The sequence below is a fragment of the Papilio polytes genome, unplaced genomic scaffold (genome assembly GCF_000836215.1).
Source record: "Papilio polytes unplaced genomic scaffold, Ppol_1.0 DF823923.1, whole genome shotgun sequence".
Taxonomy (NCBI): Eukaryota; Metazoa; Arthropoda; class Insecta; order Lepidoptera; family Papilionidae; genus Papilio; species Papilio polytes.
This window is the reverse complement of record NW_013525281.1, coordinates 5,054,825-5,081,834: the sequence shown is the minus strand read 5'-3', so window position 1 is coordinate 5,081,834 and position 27,010 is coordinate 5,054,825. Positions and strand designations below refer to the sequence as shown.

General features: G+C 32.3%; 1 protein-coding gene across 4 annotated transcripts in view; it reads right to left on the bottom strand.

Annotated features, from left to right (window-relative positions):
- Positions 1–27,010, bottom strand: part of LOC106102424 (high affinity cAMP-specific and IBMX-insensitive 3',5'-cyclic phosphodiesterase 8A) — a 103,841-nt gene that overhangs the window by 35,590 nt on the left and 41,241 nt on the right. For 2 of the 4 annotated variants that reach the window (XM_013281898.1, XM_013281900.1), the window contains one exon: positions 1,575–1,663. In XM_013281898.1, the coding sequence (XP_013137352.1) occupies positions 1,575–1,663 (89 nt within the window). Of the gene's footprint in view, positions 1–1,574; positions 1,664–3,283; positions 3,820–16,768; positions 16,868–27,010 lie in introns of those variants that run through there. The other 2 variants (XM_013281901.1, XM_013281899.1) reach the window with 2 other exon arrangements.

Below are 27,010 nucleotides of genomic sequence, written 5' to 3'. Positions count from 1 at the left end.
CGTGTTAAAAGATTGTACAGACGTAACGAACGAAATATGATGCGATTGTCATCTTTTACTGCAGTGTCACGTGGTTTTTTTTTTTAAATTCTTAGTTGCAATTGTTTTTTGGGGGTTTACACTATCTATATTTTTATAACATAGGATGGCAAACAAGCTAGGGGCACCTGAATCCACCGAAATGGAAAGCGACCGCTGCCTATAAACATCCGCAATTTCAGATGCGTTGCCTACCATTAATTGAAGGAGGCAGAGACGCACATAAAGAGAATATTTCCCCTTCCTATGTGTCTCCAACACCGTCATATCCACTTTTCCTTCCCATCCTTTCCTCTTAAGAAAAGGGTGGAAAGGGAAATGGACTAAAATTAGACCGGCCCTGCAGTGCGATGATGTTAAAGCGTTCTCTGCCACTTTAAAACTATAGTAAAACTTGTACAAAAACATTATGTTTTCATTTTTTAATAGAGAGTGGAAATCGCATGTATTTGACATATGTTTTTGTAGTAGAAACTAATAGTCATAATCTGATAATGTTCATTCATTTAATGATTATTGAAAAACAAAAAAAAAATATACTTTTCTAGTATTAGATTTAAACACTGAACAATTATATCTTATACGTAGATCTATTTATACATAAATCATGATTAATGTCATGGTGACTTGTTAGCAATGACGTTACTTCGATGATCAAGAAACAGTATGTTGAATAATAACGAAAATTAAAGATTTAACATTTAATTAACTACCTAAAAATTTCTTCTGAATTGTTTTATTTGGTGGTCCATTGGAAGTATCGGCATGTCGGCTACTTCACTTACAAATACCAATTTATTGTATTAAGTTTTATACCTTGTTACCTTTAGTTTTAAACAACATTACTTATGCTCGTAACCGAAAGAGGTACGTAGAGACCATTGACCTCCATTGACATAAAGCTTTTAACAAGTAGCTTGAAATCAATTTTTAAAATAGTATTTTCATATTGTTCACGTATTAATTTACTTGCTCAGTTAAATGTATGAATTTTAGCTTATGAATTCAAAAAGCTGTAGATAATAAAATCACAAAACTTAAATAATCGTACCTTTTTAATCGAATAAAAAATTGTATCCGATTAAAATCCGTTTGAAAATCGATTCCACGTGAAGCTTCTGTAGGCTTTTATTTAAATTCAACGAGTAATTTATTCGGATTGCGTGTAACGTCATAAAATACGACGAATAGAAACGGGTTATGCGATCGATACGTCAGCACATCACTTATCGTTTTATCTTTTTACGTCGACCTGAGCAATGAACTTATGTTCCTTTTATTTAATTATGTCCCGCTGTCTTATTTCATTTTAAAAACATGGTTAATGCGTATTGAATAAGCGCGTCAGACTGTTCAGATTATGAATCTTTTGATATAAGAAGCGCGGAAACAAACGTCGTTGGCAACTGCAGTGAAAAGTCAGAAAACAAAAGCGTAAATGCATCTTTTAATAGCTAATGTTTATCTATACTTTTTGGTTCATTTGGTTGTGCGTTTCTGAGTTGATCTGGTGGTGATGTCAATAATGTACTTACAGCTACGTCGACTAAGGGCTCATCTTCCGGTGTGAGTGCGAGAGAAGAGCGGCGACCGGCGCGCGCTCCTGGCGATCCACTCGAACTTCCTGGTAAATTAAAATAATACTTAATTATTAATTATATTAAGTAGGGTACTTTAATATTATTAACTTGTATTTTGTAATATTATATTTGTAATGCAATATTCTTTAGTATTAAATTTAACTAAATCATTAGAAAATTAATTGGTTGGCAATACAAGTAGGGCTGCCACTTTAAGATAATAGTACTAATGGCTGCCGGCATGGAGATTACCCAAAAAAACAACGTCAACTAGATTTGATTAGTAGTCACAAGTGACTGGTATAGCGATGTCGAATGTGAACTCTGCAAATTGAATTCCGACTAAACTCGAAGTGGCAACCCTAAGTGCAGGTTGTTCGGGGCCGTTGAACGACCTCGCTATTCTAGCGCGTGTAGTTTTTTTGAATACTTAAAATATTCAAGTAATTGTAGCGAATTGCATTAATTACATTTAACCAAAAAGACTATTTTTAAATAGTTAGAGAATATCTAGTGCCGAAAAATAATCCAGTCTACTTTGTTTTAAAAGATAGAGACATTTTCATTATTTCTTGTTTTTTTTTCAAGTTTATAAGCATTATTGTTAAATAAACCTGTCTTTTATCTTAGTCTTACTTTCCCTTTTGTTATGAAATCCTTAATTAATCTGTTTTAATTTTCTATATTATAATCTTTGTTGTAACAGTATAGCTTACTTGTTGCTTTACGAATTTGTAAACATTAAAACCATAAAGAGAATGTTTATATTGTAACACCGACTCATATTATGCTTTTATTTTAAAACATGTACGAAAGAACACCGGTAGTGTTATTCGATATATCACTCGAGTTCGGTTTATGTAAGCATATTAATATTTTTCATGTTTTTGCTTTTGTTATACCTGTTTACTTGTCATCGCTAAGTGTACGATGATATGTACACTAAGGGTCTGCTTAGTAGATATAAAATGAATATTGTGGTAGTTCCTAAATATTGAAACTCGAATTATCTTGTATTTGGGCAAAAAATAAGTAACTCATGCGAGATAAAAACAGAGATAATAAATAATACATCTTAAGCCAGCTATAAACGTATACCTCTAATTTTTTTAACTGAAGAGTCGAATTTTTTTTAATAAACTGTCAGAAATGGGCGTTTGTAGCTGGCTTTAAACAATAGTCAAATCAATAAATTATTGGCATAATTCAGAGCTCATTTCGACACATAATTTCCGGGATTAATTTGCCTCTATGACGTTTGCCAATGATATCAGTTATCGAATTCAATATATTAATTTACAATGAAACTATATCAATATCGTCACATCAGAGTTAATAAAATGATATTTAATTTATCAATTTAAAGTTATTTTGAATTTTTATTTCTATAAAATAATTTTAACGTTGCCGTTAAATGTTATATCAATAAGACTATTGTTTTTTTTACTTTTAAATGCATAATTATTTTTTCCGTTGGATAATAAAGGCACGATCACTTTTTAATAATTAAATTGACATTTTATTGCATCTATTTTTTCGAGTGAATATCCCGGAAATTATCAAAAATAGATTTAAGTTAGTCGTAATAAATTTAATAAATTATAGAGAAATTATTTATTTACATTGCGGTTTATAGTCTATATTTGTTTGTCGGAATTTCTAACCTGTGTCACCTTCATCGCTATTACGTCTTTGAAGCCATCGCTGTACTAGTTCTATACTGGCCTCTTCACCGGCCAACATTTTATATTCACATAATTATCTATTCCAAATAAATATTTTCATTTACACACAATTACTAACAAAATGCACATGCCATATTTTTAACACTGCATTTATGCTTTAAATAACACATTTCTTTTCACAAAACATAAACATAACCTCAAAATAAAACAAAAATATTTTACACTCGTTTAGCACACACGCGGAACACTGACAGACTGACCAACAATTAAAAACCAACCACTCAAATGACATGACAGGTCTTTGCCGCGTTAAGATATCGTTTTAATTAAATGATGATCGTCGACAGTTGAGTGTAAACAGCGAGTAGGCAAAGACAACATTTTAATAACTATTCTGAAACATTTTTGCTTTTTAATTATAGCCTTTATTACTATCGTATCACGATTGTATTCCACTTTTACTAATGATATATTAGTTTTGTTGCAGCGAGGAGTTTGTAAGGCGGCCGGTTAGGTAATGGCCGTCACGTCAGTTGATCGAAGAAGGGGGGTAAAATGTGGGACGAACGTTATACCGTGTAATATTCACTGGAAGAGGTACACTTATTTAGAATTAGATTTCTTTGCTAAATTATAACATCACAATTAAATTAAATTACTTTTAAGGATAATGATTTATATTTATATAGTTTTGAAATGTTAATATGAATATGGTAATTAAAAATTAAATCTACCTTGACTTTTTAGCTCGTACTATTTATAACTCGCGTGTGCAAATAAATAATCCTACCAATATTTTTAACGCAACTACAATACTTTTGTATTCCACTAATTCTTGCCTAACCAAACCAATAGGTACTTTATGGATTTTATATCTTAACTAGTTGTAGCCCGCGAATCCGTCCACAAAAAATTAAAAACTTTAATTAGCCTATCTGTTCTTCTACACTATGCTCTACATCATGCCTTTCATCAAGATGCGTTATGATTTTTTGGAGATACGTATTATCAAACATGCATGCATCAATCTAAACTTTCGCATTTCTAATCATCATCATCATCATCACCAGCTCACTGTACGTCACCACCGAGGGGCTCGGAGCCTACCCTAGTATGGTGTGACTAGGCCATAGTCAACCACGCTGGCCAAGTGCGAGTTGGTTGATTTCACACATATCTTTGAATTTCTTCGCCGATATGCATCACGATGTTTATTTCTAATAGTAGTAAGATATTTTTTAATATTATAATATAACTCCAATTTTGTATTAGTTATATTAATTCAACCAACTTCACCAACGAGACTATGGGACATATGCAAATAACAATATTTCATATCCTCTATGAGAAATGAACACACCCAATGGTGCAACACACCGGACTTTCGCTGCTATTAATAAAGTTTATGCCCTGTGGGGTTTGCGGACCGATATTAATTGCAGTTTGTAGTCTAATTCATATGCCGTAAGCAAAGTTTCGTTATGCAACGTTTCTATCGACTTTAGCAACGCTCTTCTGTGGTAAAACCTTGAAATTGTTATAGACTAGCTGTTGCCCGCGACTTCGTCCGCCTGGTATTAGAAAACATACGAATTATTTAAATAACAAAAAGCTACGTATCCCTCGGAACCGGGTGTTTCTCGGGGATGAACCTTATCCTATGTGTTCTTCCAAAGTATGCTCTATATCTGTACCCAATTTCATGGAGATTCGTTAAGCCGTTTAGGCTACAAACGCTAACAAACATCCATCCATCCATCTAAACTTTCGCATTTATAATATTAGTAAGAAGTGAGATATAAATGTTTGTAGTTAATATTAAACATTACTAATATTATGAATACGAAAGTTTATGAGTTTGTTGCTAAAACTGCTGGATAGATCTCGATGAAATTTGGCACAGATATAGAGTGTGGAAGAACACATAGACTACTTACTTATTTTTAAATTTCACGAGTGTAATTGCGAACATAAAAAAGATCCCTGGAGTGAATCCCACAAGGAACACGAAAGCGTGGCCGCCCTAAAAAAACCTGGCGGAGTTCAGTGGCGGTCGACTTGAAGGTAATCGGGCTGTCATGGTCCGAGATACAACGCAGAGCCCAAGACAGAGCGAGCTGGCGGCGTACTGTGGACGCTCTCTGCCCCATTTTGGGGGACATAGGAATAGAAGAAAGAGAGAGAGAGAATCGCGAGCGTAAGCTAGTTTTAATATAATAAGAATCTATTATAAATAATTAAAGTTAGACATGGGGTTATATGAAATAACTAATATAAAAGAAAACAAACGTTTACCAGAGACGTGTTAAGTGAGTAACGTAATAACTTACCGAAAGTTTCTTTATTATACCTTAATAAATGTAAAACGTAAAAAATGCCACATCCTGCAATTAAATATTTTCTATTTGTGTTATGCCATATAGAGGCGTTTGTCGTAACTAGTCTATGCCGTTTGTGCACCAACCAGTTTGTATTTAGTTACACTGCGCGTTACATTGTCCTTTAACACTCGAAAGGCGAACATAAATCAATGGTCACATGTTGATAGAAACACGCAATCGTATAACATGTTAACGAAACTGGTCTGTGTAATTGATAGGATACTAAAGATATTTGTTGCCGAGACTTTTATGGATCGTAGTTAACGATAGCTTTTACAGATTTACCGCATGTTTAGCTACGTATTTCAAAATACATATAAAAACACTAGCTTTCGCCCGCGACTTCGTCCGCGTGGAGTTAAAAAAAAACAAAAGTTAGTAGCCTATGTTCTTCCAGACTATACTCTACGTCTATGCCAAATTTCATGGAGATCCGTTCAACCGTTTAGGCTACAAATTCTAACAAACATCCATCCATCTATCTAAACTTTTGCATTCATAATATTAGCAAGAAGTAAGATGGTTTTACATACCTACATAAGAAGTAAGTAGTAGATTTGTATTATTAATGCCGCACACTGAAACAAAAACACTTTGCTTCGTACGCGCGACGTCAAATTTTTATGGAATTCCGAGTTTACGCGCCTTTTTTTTTTTTTTAAATGTCGCTTCATTATTTAGCTGTTAGAGTTACAAGATTCATTCAAGAGTATCAAGATCAAGTGTCATTTTCTACTCTAGTAAGTTTATTCGATTTAAATATTGATAACTGGCTGGTATTGCATCAAATTACATTAATCAAGTCATTCGTAACTCTCGATATCTTCAGACAAGAAACAACAAACTAATCCATTTCAATTAGAGGATAGTCAAGAGTAGTGCATACCTCAGCACAGTAAGAGCGGGCGCACACCTTTCACTATGTGGCGACACATTCGCACCGAATTCTATACTAGCGCTATCTGCAGTTACATTTTGAATCTCAGTAAGCTTGGTAGAATTGTCAAATTGGTAGCATGGTTTCTCTCTGTTGAATATTCGAGACTAATGTATATTTTACCTTACTATAATATGAGAAATATATGTGCTCTACAAGAAATCAAGCGTCCTTAATTACATGCAAACGTTGGTGACATTCGTACCAATGTCCCACAACTAAATTATCGCAAAACTGTTGCTCGATTGTCGATTGTTCAGCCAATTCAATTGTTTATTTGCACAACTACAATAGAGTAGTGTACGCGCCTTCATAAAAGCTTATATGAATCTAATCGAGTCTAAACAGTTGTGCGATAGTTTAGTATTACGGGTACGCTCTAAGTTAGATGCATAAGTACGGAGATAGCAATGCCTAATTGAATTACGGATCTGCAACCGAGGTAGATCGTAGCGGCTCACTTCAGCTGATTTATTACTAACGAACTGAATCAAATAGTGCAGCTTGTGATGGTTACGGAATTTAGTTCGTACAATTCAGCTGCAAATGTGGCAAATCTTCATTTTTCTAAGATAACGACAATTATGATGGAAAAAGTTACAACTATACTTCTATACTAATATTATCAAGTTTAATGATTTATATATTTATGTGTATTGAAATAACTCAAATACTACTGAGCCGATATCAAAAATTCTTCCACCTTTTTATTGTTTTAATTACACGTGGTCGAATTCGCGAGCAACAGGTAGTCTCATCTTTTAAGAGTTGTAACTATTTTTAATAGTCCAACAGTTAAAACTGTAAAGCGTCTGTGGAGAGCTTAACATCTGGTATAGTGTTGAGTTTATTCGATTTTGAATTGAAGATATATTTTTTTTGTTTAATTCTGTTCACATTCTGGTTTAAGTTATATTTAGAACTGATAATAAGCTTATTTTTATGTGTATTTCCATCTTGCATGTGCTTGCGTGATCTTCTTGGACCTTAACACGTTATTCAAATTATATCGGACTTCTTGATTTATATGTATTTGTCATGCAAAAACATCCAAAATACCGCGTCCTTTTAACAAGGATTTCACGCTTCACGTATTCCTTAATTGACGCACAATACATGTTACATTTAACGATTGCTTTTTGTTATACGCAAAAGAATGTATTTATAACGAGCTGATATAAAAAATCCCTGTCAATAATTAAATGAATTTGTACTTTGAGTGTTCTGAACTCTGTTGAAAAATAGTGGAAAAGTTTTTATAACATTAGGTTATTTAAGGTTGTGATAATACTTTGTATTTGCTTCGAATATCAATGTAGTAAATGATTTCACATACAAAGAGCCATCAGTAGCGTATGAAAAAAACCCTTTTAACGTAAACGTTTACGAAATATGAAAGAATAATATTATAAAAATATCAATTGCGAATGTAAACACGTCGAAGTAACCGCCTTTGTGTATCGTAAAGTGAAATTGGTTCATGAGTTTATTGACATGAATATAAAAAGGTACCGACTCATTTATGACTCCGACAGGTAATTCTTTTTTGTGATTTGCAAGTGTGTTGCGAATTAATTCATAAATGTTACGAAATGGAATTGCAACATCAATGCAATTGTAACCATTTGAAAGCGGTTGAATTTAAAACATGTTAAAAACAGAATTATAATTGGGTGAACAGAGATATAAAATTATTATAAGTACAACTTACTTGAGTTAACGACACGAGAACGCACTCATTTTGTTTTGTAAGATTACGTCGGAAGTTTATCTCATTATAGACTTCTTTAATTTAGTTTTCGTAAGTATTGAAAATAAAGTTAACATTATGACTTTTTTCTAACATGTTTAAACTCTTGTTCACATTATTATTCTACCATAGCAGTAATGTGTGTCCTTAAAAGGTATACGAAGATACTTGGTAACACGCTCGGTATAATAATGCACAAATTAGCACAAGGCTGTCACTTGTCACATCTCTGTGCGACCGGTGACAACTGTCGCCAGATGTCTAGTGACGTAAATAGACTTGTGTGTAATGCAACAAATATTTGTTATATATTTTTCTGTCTAAAAACTATTTGCTAACCTCCCATTCGCACGGGCGATGTTTTAAAGCGCGTTAAAAATACGTTTAAATATAACTAGTTTATTTTCATGTATCTGATCATACGGCGTTTTTAAATAGCGACGTTTTTTAATCGCGCAATGTTGCATTTTGAGCATTGAAGGCACAAACAAAAGTAATTTTTAAGCATTTGTATGAGCGAGAGCGTTGAAAAAGCGCCAACTCTAAGCGATAAAAAAGCGCCCGTGTGCATATGGGCTTTGAATACATTTTTTATATTTACCTAAAGTTTATACTTGTTAATAAATATTTTCAAACTAAAATCCAATACCCAAAAGTTTTATAACGCGTCTGTAATGGGTTCTTTTGAAGGTTAGATTTCTAATATGTTTCTATTTCGAAACTTTTAATAAATAGTTAACGGCAAAAATAAACCTACGTAAATTGGATCTTACAAATGTTCAATATATAAATCGATTATAAAGTCTCTAAAGTTATTTGAATGTTCGTGGAATCTATCTTTAAGAATACAAATTAGTAGCGTAGAGTATTTAAAACATTTTCGTATAATTTGAATAACTGAAACAAGTTTACTAAAATTAAAAAAATAGATGTATGAATTTTTGATGAAGTTTGAGAGTAGCCCCAGTGGTAGAGAAGGTAAGGAGTGAAAGGCTAGGATGATAGAACGTTAGTTTTGAATGTGGAGGTACACCGGTAGAGGTAGACCTAGAAAGAGATGTATCGATCGCGTAAAAGGTGACATGATCAAGAAGAGAGTGATGACTGAGATCACGTATGACAGAGTTATGTAAAGGACAAAATCCTGTCGCGCCGATCCTACGGGGGTAGAATAAGGAGGAAGAACACTTTTTGAAAAAAATATTGTAAAATCTACTATTACGTGAAATTACTTCAAGAGAAGACTAAAAAGTACAATATGCAAAGTTTTTCACATTTTTCTTTCAAACTTCTCACAGAAGCTATGCCTTTCATTTCTTTTATTTGAAGTTAAATACGGACTGAAGAAAGTTTGTGAGTTTGTCTGACAAATACGGAAAGTTAATAATGAATTATGGGAATTTTTCCTGTACATCTGCCTTTTTTAATTTATTAGATGTTTTTACAATAACCTTTTTTTCTGTTGAATCTTTACATTTTTATAATATGCATCATATTACTAAAGAAGACATTTTTACGCAGAAATGTAAATGCAGTTTTTGCACAGTGACTTACATTTCGTTTATACGTAATAAAAATCGCAGCCAATTTAAAATTAATAATGAACAAGCGTAATTTCAAAATTTTAATATAAAAATCTCACTGCAATATTTGGAAAGAATAATAACTCATTAATTGAGATATATTTACAAAAAAGGGTCATGATTTTATGTTTCGCTGGCATTCATTCAAGTCGATTCTATCAGAGCAGACATATATCTTTGACTAAACTATCGCACAACTGTTGTGCGATTTTCGATTGTTTCGCAGCCAATTCAGCAGTATAGTCCCAGAACTAAAAATCGAGTAGTGCGTGCATCTCCATATAAGCTCATAGAAATTAAAGCGAGACTACACAGTTGTGCGATAGTTTGGTTCTAGGTGTGCGCACGCTCTTATACTCGTAATATTGAAACAAAAATGACAGGGTTCTGTCGTGACGTGCTTAGGTCGATTCCTACGCGTTATAAAGTTATGACGTCATAACATCGAGACGTCTAGCCATTGCGTCGGTGAATCATTTCGGATAATAAAAACATTTCCTTCGACAAAACGTCAGTAGACGGTGCAGTAACATAAACGTAACACAACTTAGTTAGATGTATTGCTTCTTATAATTCTGCGTTTTAGTACATTGGGAAATATGCACGTTTATTGTAATTATGGTCATAAATTTGTCTTGTTTTGTTTCATAAAATTGCGCAGTATTGCTTGAACATTTAAAATATGCACATTTCAGATAGAAGCAACTACTAATAAAATAATGTTTGTATTTTTCAAACGATTTACGAATAAATTAGTTTATGTTCAAATGTATTTATTTATCTTACAAAAGCCTTCTTTACGTAGATTATCGTAAATCTAGTAAACTTTTAAAGTTATATTCAAATTTCGAAATGCTTTTCAAACTATTAGGATGAGCGAAGTCGGTATTAACTTCAAGGAAAGTTGCTGCAGGAACCGTCAAAGTGTTGAATTTTCAACGAAATGGTAATGATTTTTTTATACTGATATAACTATACTAATTTTCTTTACCAATAAAACAGACAATTGCTATTCTTTTAATTTGAAGCGTAAAATGTTCAAAATTTTAGTATTCTAATTAAAATTTTTCTTACTTAGTATAAGGTGTCATGATCAAGAAGAGAGTGATGACTGAGATGACGGATGATAGAGTTATTTGGAGGACGAAAACCCGGTGCGCCGTACAGGAGTAGGATAAGACAGGGGAGATGAGATGATGGTTTTTGTTCAATTAAGATTATTTAAAGTGATTTTACATTGGCCTTTAAATTTATTTTTAAATACAAATTGATTAATGTCTTGATTGCTCAATTTTTAAATATAGCTGTGAACTAATTCGACCATATAAAATAAAATACCTAATGTTGATTCGTTTTGGTTTAATTTTAAAGCCTTCAATTGATACTGGTATAATAATTTATAACGAGAAGTATCAATTACGTTTAATTGCTTACTTATGTAACCTTGTCAGCGGTTCTTTTGAAATTTATTGCCTGATTAGAAAGGTAAGGTTTTTCGTTAGTAGGTTTCGTGTATGAAATTGACAGACATCCTATTTTTTTTTATAGAAATATGCGGAAACACCAATACGTTTATCGACCATAGATTATAGTGGAGATATTTATACTTCCTCGGAGTATAGGAATAAAGTTAGACAAGTACATTTGTTTTTTTTTTTTTATAAATGGTTAGTATTTTGAAATTCTATTTAAATAAAAGTTATAAAGCTGGTATACAAATACCATTAAAAGAGTGACTATGCGAATGTTAGATGTGTTGAATTTTTGTAGAGCCATCATGTCCGCTAGAGGTCGCTGCTATTGACAACCGTTTATTAGTCCCGCTTTATAAAGATAATGAAAATTGAAAACGTGCCGAGATCTGACCGTGCTTGTCCCCTACTTACTATCGGATAAGATCTAACTAAAGGTTAAAATGATTACTCTAATAAAACCTCGACCGAGTGCCTTAAATGTTTACCCGACCAGTTATGTTGGACTTAAGTTACATAAGTCAATACGACATTTATATGTTTTAATTACTTATATCTTAGTTTGTTCATATTTATGTATGGCGACAAGATATTAAGCTGTTTATAGGATATTAAGTGGAATACAGTTTCTAAATGTGGATGACCACTGCAGGAACAATTTGAAGAATAATAAATTACTTTTGCTAAGAGTAAAACTAGAGGGTTAACACTATTTTTAGGACAGGTATTTTGGCAGTGGAACCCTACTGTTATTCCGACGCCCAAAACATAAACAAGCATTTAGCAAAGCTAACTTATAACGAATGCTATTCCATTTTGTATTCGAAATAAAAACGAATCGCAACCGCTTTCAAACATGACTCGTTTATCTTTTTTAATCTGTGGCAAAGTGCTTTAAACAAATTGGAGTTGACGCAATAAACAAGTTAATCTGTGGTCATTTTAACGCGACCGCCGCGCCGCCTGCCGGGCGATACGGCGTACTTTAATGTTTTTCTAACTAAGAGGCCGGAGTTACGGAGTTACTGGTGCTTAGTAACTAAGTACGAATGTCAATTTCTTGTCTTGTTAAGTTAATTGCATTAAGTTTTCTATCTTAGTATAATACTGAAAGATAATTTTACCCTCAAACTTTGCACCTCTACGGACTCCGTCTTTATGCGGATTTTTTTTTTAATTTCTTCGCGCTACCTTTAACATGAATTCCGTTTTTATCTTATATTATCATTGACAACTTAGTTGTTATGTAAATAAATGTTATAAATGGCTTATTAATTCTGTAAACTTGATCGATAGTTTGCATTTGTGAACACTGGAGTAAAGCTTGTCAATTATACAGATGACTTATTTAAGTTGAATATAACACGTGCTTGAATATATTATGTCACACCAAGATAGCAGGACAACTAGTAAACATCAGGATAATCTTACAGAGACGTTCCGCTTTCAATTCTTTTTTTTATTTATTTATTTATTTATTTATTTATTTTAATACATAATAATATGAAAGTGTCCGTAAACCCAAATCTTATCTATACTAATGTTATAAAGAGGAAAGATTTGTATTTTTGGATTTTGGTATGTGTTCGATTCACGTATAAACTACTGGGCCGATTACAAAAATACTTATACCATAAGAAAGGTAATTTATCTGTGAGTAACATAGGCCACGTTTTTTTTTTAATTTCACGCGGGCGAAATCTCCAGCAACAGCTAATATAATAAAAAGGAATTTGTATTTTTGTATATATTGAAATAACTCAAAAACTAACGGGCCGATTTCAAAAATTCTTTCACCGTTAGAAAGATAATTTATTTGTGAGTAACATAGGCTATATAATTTAATATTACGCGGGCGAAGTCGCGAGCAATGCGTAATACGTTCATATAACATATGAATTGTTATATGAACTTTTGGGACAATATGCAATTTTTCATTCTTCTAATAATGTAATATGAAGATTTATTTAAGTATTTAAAACTTGTTCATTAAGATGCGAAAATTAATTATCACTTTTCTAGAGTTGAATCTCTTATTTTTTTTATTTACATAAAGATGGCATAACAGATAGCTGGAACACAATTATATCGCCTATTAGTATTTAGAACACATTGATTACCGATCGTTTATCAGTTTAATGAACATGTCAATTCCATATTAAGATATCGTGTTGTCAACTTGCGTATTATTTTAACGTAATGCTAGTTTCATACGAGGACATAATAGTTCTGTAAGAACGTGTGCACACCTGAAACTAATCTATCGCACAACTGTTTAGTCGCGTTTTGAGCTATGAGCTTATGAGAGTTTCAGTTGTGAGCGGTCTTAAATTTTCAATACACATCGAAACAGGACAGTAAATATCAATACTGTACTGTCCTACTCGCCACTACATTCTGTCCTCGTGTGAAATTAGCATAATGTATTTCGATACTGTCGGGATACGAATATAATTTGCTAATGAACGTAGTTAGCACGAAAAAGGCTGTTAGTATGTTTGGAAGTTATTATTGGAATACTGGCTATTGAGTAACGTTCACTATACTTGGTCGTTACATACATACATGTGTTGCTAGATTTTATTCAAAAAAGCGGAGAAAATTTACTCTCGAATTTGAAGATTATTAAGAACAATTAAGAACATTAAGAACATTTAAAAAGATAAGAAAAGTTTAGATAACTAAATTAGATTGAAATACAAACCACAATAATAGTTTATTACAGTCAAACGTGTTTTTAAAGCTTGTGAATTTATTCGTGCACGTGAAGCCCTTGTGAGTAGTCACGAGATTTCGATTACAATTGATTATGTACGTGAAAGTCGCATTAAGGTCAATTGTTACAGATAATCCGTGGACCTCGAACCAGTGATAACAATCAGTATAGCCCCTTTAAAGGGTAAGAGCTATTGGAATATTTTTATAATAACTACATACAAGTAGTAACATAGAGAATTAAAAAACATTCTTATGGTTATACCTTATTTACTGTCTGTCTATTGTGTTAATTTTTATGTAGGGGTTAGTTCTACAATGACAATAAACGAAGAATCACTTCTGAGGTTCTATCACGAACACATGTATAAAAGTGGCGGGAAAGGGAACAAACGGGATTTTTTTTTGTAAGAGATTTATGATGCTCCTTACTCCCGATAGGGGCGCTGCACAAATCTAATACAAATATTTTCGATGACGTTACGAAAACGTTTGTAATCTCCGTTAAAAATTAAATATAGTTTTTTAGAGTTGTTTTTAACATGTGCTATTTTTCCTGCACTTATACAATGAATTCTTAACGAGTCAAAACTAGTGGTATTCTGAAAATGTATGCATATTCAACAATGTACATTTATGGCCTGAAAGCATCCGGACCTTCTCATCAACTACAGGGCTGCCAATATTCAACAAACAAAGAACACTAACAGAAAAAAAATATTAACCTTGATGTTTACCTATGGTCCTAGCAGAAGTGTCAATGAATCGTTTTACAATATCTGTTGTCGAAGATGTCAAACTCAAAGGTCATAACGGAAACCTACTCTTGGTTTGGGTTAGTGCCGAAGAAGTGACAGCCCTACATACATTTCACACATGGAGCCTAAATGACCGCACGGGCGATAATTGCACCATCGGACTTCATTTGACTTTTAAAAGTAAATGTGAACTTCACTTCTTTATCTGCAGTTATGTGGTAAGTCAGTCCCTTTAGATTTAGTACGAGATATCAACACTAAGAGATTGTGCACAGATAAGTGATTCTGAGTATAGTAGTAAAGATTCGTAGAATTATTACATTTTACGTCACATGTCACATTATAGTTTTAACAGTGGTAGTGTCCGCTTTAACATCTTAGCACGAATGAGCCGGCACGCACGGTGTAATACCACGACCACACAGAAGACAGGCGTGAAATGGAAGCAATTCCGTGTTTCTTCCAATGAGTGTGGTGCCGGAGGCCTACTTTAAGTCTCTTTCTCTTTACCATCCCTTTCTTATGAGGTTGGGAAGAGGAAGTGGATTTGTCAGTGGAGGAGATGCATAGGAAAGGGAAATATCCTCTTTATATGCGTCTCCTCCTCTGTCGTATAAGGGTAGGCAACGCATCTGCAATCTGCAAGTCTATGGGCAGCGATCGCTTCGCCATTTTGGCGGATTCTATTGGCCGCTTGCTCGTTTGCCACCTTATGTAATAAAAAAAAATATAGTACTATTAGTTTATTGGTTTATAGCTATAGATGAGATTAAATGATTGTCATTTAATATATTCCGTGTATGAATTAATAATTGATATATAGTAATAAAAAAGGTACAGACGACAACACACAAACGTAAAGTATCACGCAGTGTTCTCGTGGGGCCGCAGTTACGTTTATTTTTATCTTTACTTCTGTACACAACAACAAAGTAGACAGATTTACGATGCAATCGAGTACATTCGCTGAGATAAATCTATAAAATAGCAAATATTGTGACCATTATTGGTCATGGTCTGGATTAACCACGTGCGATTACTTGCTAATGATTCTTGCTTGAAAATAATAGCATCCAACATATTAGAAAGATTTATCTTTACTTCTTATTAATATTACAAATGCGATAGTTTGAATGCATATTTATTACTCTGTATCTCCAGAACAGCTTAACGAATCTTTATGAAATTCAGCATAGATGTAGAACGTCGTGTGGAAGAATACATGGATTACTAATTTTTATTTTCATTCCCCGCGGACGGAGTCGCAGGCGACAGCTAATAATTTATAAAGACATTGAAAACAAAAGGATAATAAACCATCACCTATTGCGCTTTGAAAAGAAATCAACGATAAATTATTTAATTTTACAAGTTGGTCAGCTTCCATTATACTGAATCAAATTAAAAAATGTGTTTCCTTTAAGGATTTCGAAAATCTAAGTTTTTAGATTAAAAACAGTTTTCTTAAATCTGATTAATGACGACATACCGATAGTACATGATATAAAACACTACTTATTATATACTAACTGTTGCTCGCGACTTCGACCGCGTGAAATTAAAATATGTAGCCTATGTTACTTATAGATAAATTATCTTTATAACGGTGAAAGAATTTTTAAAATCGGCCCAGTAGTTTTTGAGTTATTTCAATACATACAAAAATACAAATCTTTCCTCTTTATAATATTAGTATAGAAGTATAGATTTGTATCAATAACTGACAATTTGTTGGTACTTATGATGAAATAGTAAGACTATAACTAACTAGTAAATAATTTCACTAAATTAATGATAAATCTTAAACAAAGTCCGTGTGAAATCTGTTAACCATTTGATAATTATCGACCGAAAAAATTGGGACTCACCTTTCCACAGTTCACTAGGTCTGTACATTGTTAAACAATTTTCACACACACATTTCACTCTAAAAACTCGACACGAACGTCAGCGAGCGTAAGGACTATTAAAAAAACTCGAAAGACGACTCTCCTTGACTTAAACGCCTTATCAACTACCATCTGACGCAAATGATAAGAGACTTCAGGTGTCGCGTGTCAATTCCATTGACTTTTACAACGAGATTATATGAATAAATTGGAGACGTTGCACGTCCTTGCCACTTACGTTGTGTATTATTTTACAAGTGCTGTACATTACAATTTATCAGTATTACGTATACCGTTGATAAACCATAGAGTAAACTTGTGTATCACGCGTATTGTTTGGTAAGTTTTTTCCATTCCTCATATAATACTTTTAAGGCGGAAAGGTGTATTTGTACAGAGTGTAATTATAATCTTGAAAACTTCTATATAAGTGCTCAGAAAATATTAAATCTCACTAATCATAGTTACTTATACTATAAATGCGAAAGTTTATATGAATGGATGTATTTTATAGTTTATAGCCTAAACGGCTGAACGGATTTCGATGAAATTTGTCATAGATGTAGAGGATATTCTAGAAGAACACGTAGTCTACTTGCTTTATTCTTAATTAAAAGTCTCAATTTTATTAAAGTCGCGGGCGAAAGCTAGTAAAAATTAAATTCAAGAGGGTTCGTCAAATATGAACGATTTATTTTCATTTACATTTTGGTATTTACTTTTTTAAAATAATGGCGGGTACTAAGATTCAAGGCAATAGTAAATCGGAACAAACCAATACGTATTAAGGTAAAAATGTTAATAATGTTGTAGTCAAACGCTGATTTAACTGCTTATTGTGCATTAATACCTGAACACAATTAGTTAATTCAATCAGTCACGCGAAATAAATATTCAAGAAGTAATCGTACTTCTTTCTTATGTTAGCTTTTTAACTATTTTGATATATTCTGTATTCTTGAAGGTTATTTAGTCTGTGCTATAAATCAATACCATTTGTCATAATTTGAAATAACGATGTAAGCTTTGTAATTGTGATCCAAAACATTATTTAAAATATTTATGTCATGGTTTTAAAATGTCGTAATTGTGCTTGTTATGTTAATAATCGGATAGTAGTCGGATGTCAAAAATAAGGGTGTTGGATGTTTGTTATCATGTATGTTCAAAACGGCTTAGTGGATCTCGCGAAAATTCTGCATATAAGTAGGAAATTGTTTGAAAGAACACAACTAAAGTTGAATAATTTTTGATAGACACTTTATAACTGAATCTCTTTCTTATTAAAGCAATTCCTTCTTTATTAGACCATATAGTTAGATTTACAATTCTGTCTTAAAACTTAACAAGTCTACAAGTAGTCATAAATCTTTTTAAACTCAGGTTAAGCCATAACCACCATACTTAATTAACGCGTACTGGTCACGCAGTAGAATTTATGAGGATTTGATAAAACTGCTATATTTGAAGGACGTTTTTTAAAATAAACTATAGTGTATACGCACCCTAATACTTTAAAAAGCGACGGTAAAAAGTAAATTTTTGGCGCCAATTGCGATGAATTCCCCGTGATTACGTCGCTCTCTCACGCCATCGCAACGCCTTTAAATCTTAAATTTAATTAACAACGAATAAAAAACATTGTCAATGTTATTAAAAATTCATTACATTACTCCTTGGTATTTTAAGTAGTAAGCAATTTGAAGTTTTTCACATAAAATGAGTATAAAACAGAAATTGACTTAATGTAACCACGCATATGGACAAGAGAGTGCAGCTTCTAAAGAGCACAGAATTAAAAATCTTCTCTCGTAAATAGATAAACATAAATAAATAAAAAATAAAAACCTCTTTATTGCCATCTAAGAATACACAGAGTTGAACAAAATAAAAAACATACATGAAAAAATTATAACAGATGGCAAAAGGGGGAGGCTAAATGACATGTTGTCTTGAAAAAACTGTACGAATTAAGACAAATTCTACGATTTTCCTGCAATGCGTACGACGTAGTTTAAACCGCAAGCGATGATGTTAAAGCATGTTCTCTGTTCCTTAATACGCTAGTATTCATTTGTTCTTGCCAGTAAACATCTTACTTATATAATAAATGCGAAAGTATAGATGGATGGATGTTTGATAGAGTTTGCTGTCAAAATCGCTAAAAGAATCTCGATGAAATTTGGAATAGCTGTAGAGCATAGTCTGAAAGAACATATAGTCTAGTTACTTTTTTATGATTGCGGACAGAGTCACGGATGATAGATAGTTTTTTTTATATAAATTGAACCAATGTTATTTATGGTACTAATGTTAATCTCGACTAGACTGTGGACATCTTATGAAAATGTTCATCGTAAGAAATCGATTAGTTTGACATTAGTTACAATGTCGCGGTTTAAACGTTTCCATAGAAAATCTGTACAATCATAAACTTGCCAGTCACGTATACAGAAGATATTAACTGGCACAAATGTTTATAGTTTACGATTAGTTTCCGAGAAATATGTTGGATAGGTCTTCGGAGATAAAACGATGTGTGAAAAATCTGGTTTAGATCAACATTTTATTTAGAATGTAACCTCTTATTGTATTATTTAAGACAGTAAATTGTATATCCAAAATGTCAAGAAAACGTTAAACCGGTCCTTTGACTTTTTATTTTTATGTTACGTGTTAAAATAAATACATCAATATTAGACACCCTGTATTTCATCTCTACGCCGTGTTCTAACGTAGACGCAATATTGTTTACATGTGAAAAGAATGATTCATTCGATTCCAATATAGCAGTAAATAAAGGAGGCGGTTTGATTATCTGAAGAGGTTATTTCGGGCAGGTTCAATAGATGTATGGCGGAGTGCCAAGTAACGCTCGGTGCAGGTAAATAAATGTTATTATTTTTGTTTGCGCGTCAGTTCGCGGATGACATCATGTGCACGTATCGTTAATTTGCAGTTTAATTACTTGTGATTAAAAGAGAAAGCTAGTTAGTAACCCATTATTACATATTGCCCTACTTCCTAATTTAAATTAAAAACAATCCGTGTGTAATTGTAACCTAAATTTTCTATGACAGTAGAATGTAGTGACTCAATGTTACAAAGGAGTAAAACTCAATTATAGTAGATCGTTTCATGGAGTTATAGAACCATTCATAGACGAATAGTTAATTGCAGTTTGGAAACCTGCCATAAGTAATGAATACGATGTCCGATGCGGGGATTATTCCCAACCGTCACCTCGCTTTGTTCCCACGTGAGAATTAAAAGTTTCATCCGTCTACCTTTTGCGACGAGGGGACGGTTGGAGCTTATTTTATTTCACAACGATTCAATCTGTCTTGGTGATAATGGGCTAAAAGGTGGGACGAATGAAACTTTTTCCTCTCACGTGGGGACAGTTGGGATTAATCCCGATGCCGGATCTTCCAAATCTACAGACAGACATAGTGATAGTAGCTTGGATTATTTTGAGCATAAATCACTTTTATATGAGTTTGTATTACGAGTGGAAAACAACATCTTACACGTAGAAAAGCTGAAAGGTGATTAAAACTGTGTGATAATTCCAAAACACCACATTACATGATAGCGTACTGACATCAATGGACTGTTAAAGATTAATGTTACGCGGGAATGCAATATAAAAATAAACTGGCCGCACGATCTCTGGTGTCGTGCCAAATGTCAGGGGAGTGCCGATAGTGATGTGGCTGACAGCTAGTTGACGGATCAAACGCATTGTCTTGTATCGATGATTTATCTTGGTTGTAAGCTAGAGTCACCGGTAACTGGTATCGATTATGTCTTAGTGGGTTATAATAATTATATTATACAGAAGAAATATTAAATAGCCTGGCTTGATAGGAATCAGAGACTTGAGAGTAATAACGTTGGATAAGGCACATATTGTTATACGAGGAAGAAGAAAAAAGAAAGAAAGAAAGAAGAAAGAACTCGAGACAGATGTAATATACTAGCTGTTGCTTGCTACTTCGTCCGCGTGGAATTAAAAAAGGGGTAAAAACACAGCCTATGTTACTCAGTGGTTATACAAGAATTTTTTAAACCTGCCTCGTAATTTTTGAGTTATTCTGATACATAAAAAAACCAACACTTTCATCTTTATAATATTAGTAAAGATAACCAGAGGTCTTCTTAAAAGTCTAAAATCCTTTATCAATTTTGAGATAGACATTTATTTAACCAATGTGACATAACAGTCATTTCATAATACTAGAATTTCATTTTAATAAAAGCTGAAATAATTAAACAAGCGTTAGAATAACACACATAAAAAACGGATACATTTTACAATGATAAGCAAATTGTGCTTAGGCTCCCCGAGGACGTACGGGAGCGAGATATATCGCCGAGCTTCTTATGTCCTTCCCAAAGGTTTTAACATAAATAATTTTATCATGCACTTACATTTTCATAATCAATACTTCCAAAAGGGAATTAATACTAAATAATAATGTATTAAAAGCGAATTAAACATATTTTTGGATTGATAGGAATTAAGTAGATCTCCTTACACTAAAAGTGTTTTTTTTTTAATAATCTGTTATCAATTAAATAAACAGCTTTCTAACGAGTTGTAGTCATGTATACTATTATAATAAACCGTAAACACACACTTCTTTGTTGCCTAAGATGTCAGCTATTACACCATATTTTTGAATAATTCTTTTTTTATTAAAAAGCCCTACACTTGCGTCACGCTTAAGGCAATATATTATCACGCCATTAAACTTAGGTGGTAAATATTTTGGATAAAAACCCTAATGTGGGAAAGAGACTATAAGTTGCTGCCAACATTAAGGAAGCAAGATTGCCAAGGTTTGTAATGACATGTCATTTTGACATTTGCAATTGATAATTTGACCAATGTAAAGAATAAAATAAAATTTTCATAATTTCATGCGGATGGAGCCGCATGGGAACAGCTAGTAATTAATAAAGAAGGGAAGGATCAGATCTTAGCTTCGCTTTGTTGGCAGCACTGTCTTATCACATTTGTTAAACTAAGGTGATTTTTCTTTCATAATTTCAGTTAAATGTTTAAAGCGTTGTCTTTTGCCAGTTTTAAATGTTTAATGAAACAAAGGCTTAATAAAGGCTTAAAGTAACATTACCCGTCGCGACCATTAAGTTAAAATAATTAGTAGCTTAATAAAGTTATTAAGTGAAGTGCGTGTTTCGTGTTTGTTCCGACGCACGAGGATATGCTTTTAATTAAGCAAATTATTTTTTGTTATTTGACGCATGGAAATAATGCAATAAAGAAAGCTCATATTTTAATAATACGTTCGTTTTAAAAAAGAATAAATCAAATTATTGAAATTGTTGAATTTCAGTTTGTACTAAAAGTTAAGAGTATCTCTTAAGGTAAGCAATGACAAACAATAATTTTAGAATACTCAATTTTGTGATTCGGTTAACTTCAACATTACATTTTAGATTTCATGTTCTTAAACTAGGGAAGAACTTACAGACCAGGAATGTATAGAAATATGCTTGTTAATTTTCTTGTCTTTTTTTTTCTACTAACTGTTGCCCGCGACTTATCCTCGTGGAGTTTAAAAGTTCCTAAACATTAGTAATAATCAATATTGCCTATGTTACTCACAGATAAATTACCTTACTTATGGTGAAAGAATTTTAAAATTGGCTCAGTAGTTTTTGCGTGAATCAAATACATATAGAACTACAAATCTTTCCTCTTTATATAACCGTTGATAAATTGGCGACCAAGAGGAAATAACACAATGATTAAAGATTCTCGTAAATGAAATTTATCTTATTATAATTACTTGTATCTACATATGTATTAATTTAATATTTCTTATGATCCAGATATATCTTAATGTGAGTCGATAACAAACTAATTAGCGCGGTGTATTCATCGGACCGTATAAACGGCACATTCAGACATCCAAGGGAATACGATTTTAAAATAACTTTAGATGCCACCTGCAGGCATTTCTCAATGAACACGATCTACATTCGAAATGGAAGCATTTAATTTTCACAAAGAATTGACGGATAAATATTTGAATAGGTTATTTTAATTGAATTTTGTAAACAAAAAGGACTAAAATACGTTTATTTCGTACATCTAAGTCGTAAAAAAACTTGTAATAAACTTATACATTTAATATAATTGCTAAATTATATTTTTATTGGGTAGATAAATATAAAAAGGGTACGTCACTTAATAAAAGTAGGCTTCAGATGCATTTCTTTTAAATGCATGAATAACTTTAAGTTATTTCGAAGTCAAAAGCTTGAATAAAGTTGTTTCCTTTTATAAAATCTTTCATAGAATGCGAACGTAAATGCGTTTTATTACATTCACGTGCACTCGCGTTTATATGAATAAATTCTTCAGCGGAAACTAAAATTTTCTAGCTTCCTGCAACTTGAAATATAATTTGACATCTCAAGTGGCTTTCAAAGTTCTCGCTGTTTCAGGAACTCACTTCCTGTACTTGTATTCAAGGTAATATGATTTATTACATATGACGACTTTGTTGCCTGACAGAAGGGTTTTCTTGTACTTCATTGTGACTTGCATAACAGTTTAGATTCTCAAGTTACAATAAACTAAAATGAATCCCTATCTACGTGTGAATAATATATAAAAATTAGAATAACGTTTATCTCATTAAAAGATGACATCTGTACTAATGTTATAAAGACAAAAGATTTGAATTTTTGGATTTTAGTTTTTTTAAAATTCTCAAACTGCGGGACCGACTTCAAAAATTATTCCACCATTAAAAAGCTACGTTACCAGTAACACAGGTAACATCCTTTTTATTAGTTTTTAATTTCACGCGGGTGGAGTCGCGAGCAACAGCTCGTACATGTGTTTCGAAGATACTGAGTTCGTAATAAACAATAATAAAAAAGTTAAAGATAAAAATAATTACAAACGTTTTAGCACGAAGAAAAGAAAGAGGTTAAATCTAAAGAGAATTTTGTCGAGAGTTATCTTCTAGAATTCAATTCAATTTTTTTATTTTTAATCTGCTGTTTTCGCAGGACCACAATTTTTAAACGGGTTTCAATTAAAACCTTACGTGGCTGTTAATTAAGGCGATCTTCGATAATGTTAAGATAATCAGACATCTCACTGGAGTTAGTGTCAAGAGATTTCGGTTTTATTTTTTTTAAATGGCGACTTTCAGTCATTAAAATGATCGAAATCTTTCCCCTTCCTGCGGCACTTGTCTGGCTTTATATTTAATTGCAGCATTAAATCCCTTTGACGTGGTTTATTCCAACGGCAAGACAAACATGTAAGCTCTCTTTGTGCAATTTAAACTCAGTATCATTTTAATTCATTTTCAACGATAAATGTTAATAGTTTTATTCGGTTGTTTTATTGAACATATTCAGCATTATAAATAAACGCGGTATAAAATACTCAGTTTATTCCTAAGTATAATTTTATACCGCGTTTATTTGTTAGGATTATATATAAGTACTAATTATAAATCAAAAACATCTTTTATTTATTTGAGAGTAAATTTGAAAAACTACATAGATTGTTAATTATTTAAGACCAAAAAATCTTAAATAAACTAACCTTGTATCTTTACTTAAATTCCTAACCTAAAAAATATTTATGAGACGCTAATCAACACTCTAAATTTATTCCGTTATTGGCAGAAAAGTCTTCCTTTTAAAAATCGAATAACCATGCGCAACACTTATATCAATGTAAGTCGATATTGTATTAGGCGTTCCGTAGGAAACATTTTACATGTCATTCCGATGTAATCACCGGAAGATTGGAGAGTATTAGCCGGGAATTTACTGTGAAATTGGATGCAGTCATACTCGATTTCTATTCTCGATTCTATTTCCTTTATTTAACTTTTATTGCGTTATAAAATGAATATAATGCTATGAAGATATATTTTTGGGTTCTTGTACTTGTTAAGTGATTGTTTTGCAGTAGTATTATTAAAAGACAAATCGAGACTCTGCTAAAACTAGTGATTTAAATTGCACCATACTAATAGGTAAGTCTACTAGAGTTCACTCCTTTGTTAAAGTAGACCAAGTTTCTTTTTAATTTGATATTTCTAGAAAGTTATTCAGATGATTATCTTATGATTTCTGAACAGTAGACTATCATCATGTTTGTAAATCACGGTTTTATGTCTCGGCATTTATCTCCTTGCACTTCGGCCAGTAACTTTGGCACGTAATCAAAGAGTTTTCATAAACCAGACGTTTATTAAGGTAATGATTTGCTTGTTGTTTATTTACGTATTGGCGAACTGTGCATGATATTCACTTTATATTACGTACTAGTTGAAGCCTGCGAATTCATCTGCGTGAAAGATTTTTTTAAATCCGATAGTCCTCAAGTGTTTGTATTAAGAGTTTTATAGCGTTTTATACGTATGTGAAATGGGTTGTAGATTTCACGTTATATCTTAAGTTTTATGTTTAAAATTTGTCATTTTTCTCTATTATCAAATAAAAATAAGTGAGTAATTAGCAAATTTTTAACAGTACTGAAATATTTATGGTTTCTTAATGTGATTGTTGATTTTGTATTTCATTTACTTTTATAGCTTGTTATTTTCCATTGTAAATATTTCGATGCATGTCAATATGTTAATAATTTTGTTGTTCACATATTTTCTTAATAAAACATGATAAATGACTGTTAATTGTTTTACTGTATTGAGTAAATGATGCATTTAAGTTATGCTAAAGGAATTTAAGATCTCAAAATATACGTATAAAGGCATTAATTGCATGCATTCTTTTGTGAAATTGTATGTTTACCGGCATTATGAAAGCCCTTTTGTTAACAATTAACCGTTAATTGAAGGTTGCTCATATTAAAGGGCGAGCTGCACTTTAAAACGGTACATCAATTATCGTACATCAAGCGATCTTTGTAAATTGTAGTCATTAATGTGAATTCATTGTGGCACGAGCGTAATAACTTGATGGTAATATAAAATCATACATTGCAAACAATCGAGCTTTCATTAAATTAAATATGGTAATTTTTTTCACGAATTGATTTCTCTTCCATCGACCACTAAATTGATCTACACTGCCGGCCAAAAGTTTGAAACCAAGTTGAAAAAATTACAATATAGAATTAAACTCCAAAAGTTAGTGCTCTACAAATTATTTATTTACCTTATAAAATAGAACTTTTGTCCGGCAGTGTACGTAACCGTGGATACCCACAGACAAAGTTGTACAAAATAAAAGTCATGTATAGTGTGTGTAATCCAGTGGAAGCCTTCAGTGAACGAAGAACATTACTTTAAAAAAACAGAACTTATAATGTAATTTATTAATATTGGGTATATTTAACTATTTACTAATTAACAGGCGATACACAAACTGTATAGAGAACTGCAGTGCAGGTTTCATTTTTACCACCTGAAAGATATTTCTATGGAACCCCCCTTTTTGACCATATGTAGAGGGTAAATAGGATTATCTGAGCCGTGGTCGACACCTTGTATTAACCTCTTCCGTAAACGCAATGGCCTTTTAATCCTCATCAAAGTAGAGATAGAATAATCGATTTATCAATTTTTTCATTAACTGTTAGGCTGTAATAAACGCTTCCTAATAAAATATCGTTTTATTATGCTATTACTATGTGATAATGATAAACACTTGATAACGGTTCACACTAGCTACTGGGAATCACTTTTGGAAGTTTTATTACGCCCAGCGCGTCATAACCGACATTATATTTATTGCTCAATAATATATGTTATGTTTTTACTATGGTTAAAGTAGTTTTTGTCGTTAATAAAGTCTACACATAGTATTCTACAACGTTTTTTATATTGTCTACGCGAGATTTTACTCAATGTAGTTTTAAATCTGTATTTTTTGACCGACTTTCCAAAAGAAGGAGGTACTCAATTCGTCTGTATGTTTTTTTATGTTTGTTACGGCATAACTCCGCCGCTAGTTCTTCATTCATCTTTAAAATTAAGTTATAAATGTCGCAAGACAAATACTGAAAGTGCATTTAAATATGTAACAGCGTTTTAAACGGCTTTAAACGCTTTAACTATGAATTCAATTAAAAAATCGTCTGAGATGTTTGATTTAGTTTCAGAATTCAGTTGTTATAAAACGTAACGTATCTGATATTCTATATATTGTTATCTTTGTTTTATTCAGCAGGAAAGAGAGAGATGACATGTTTAT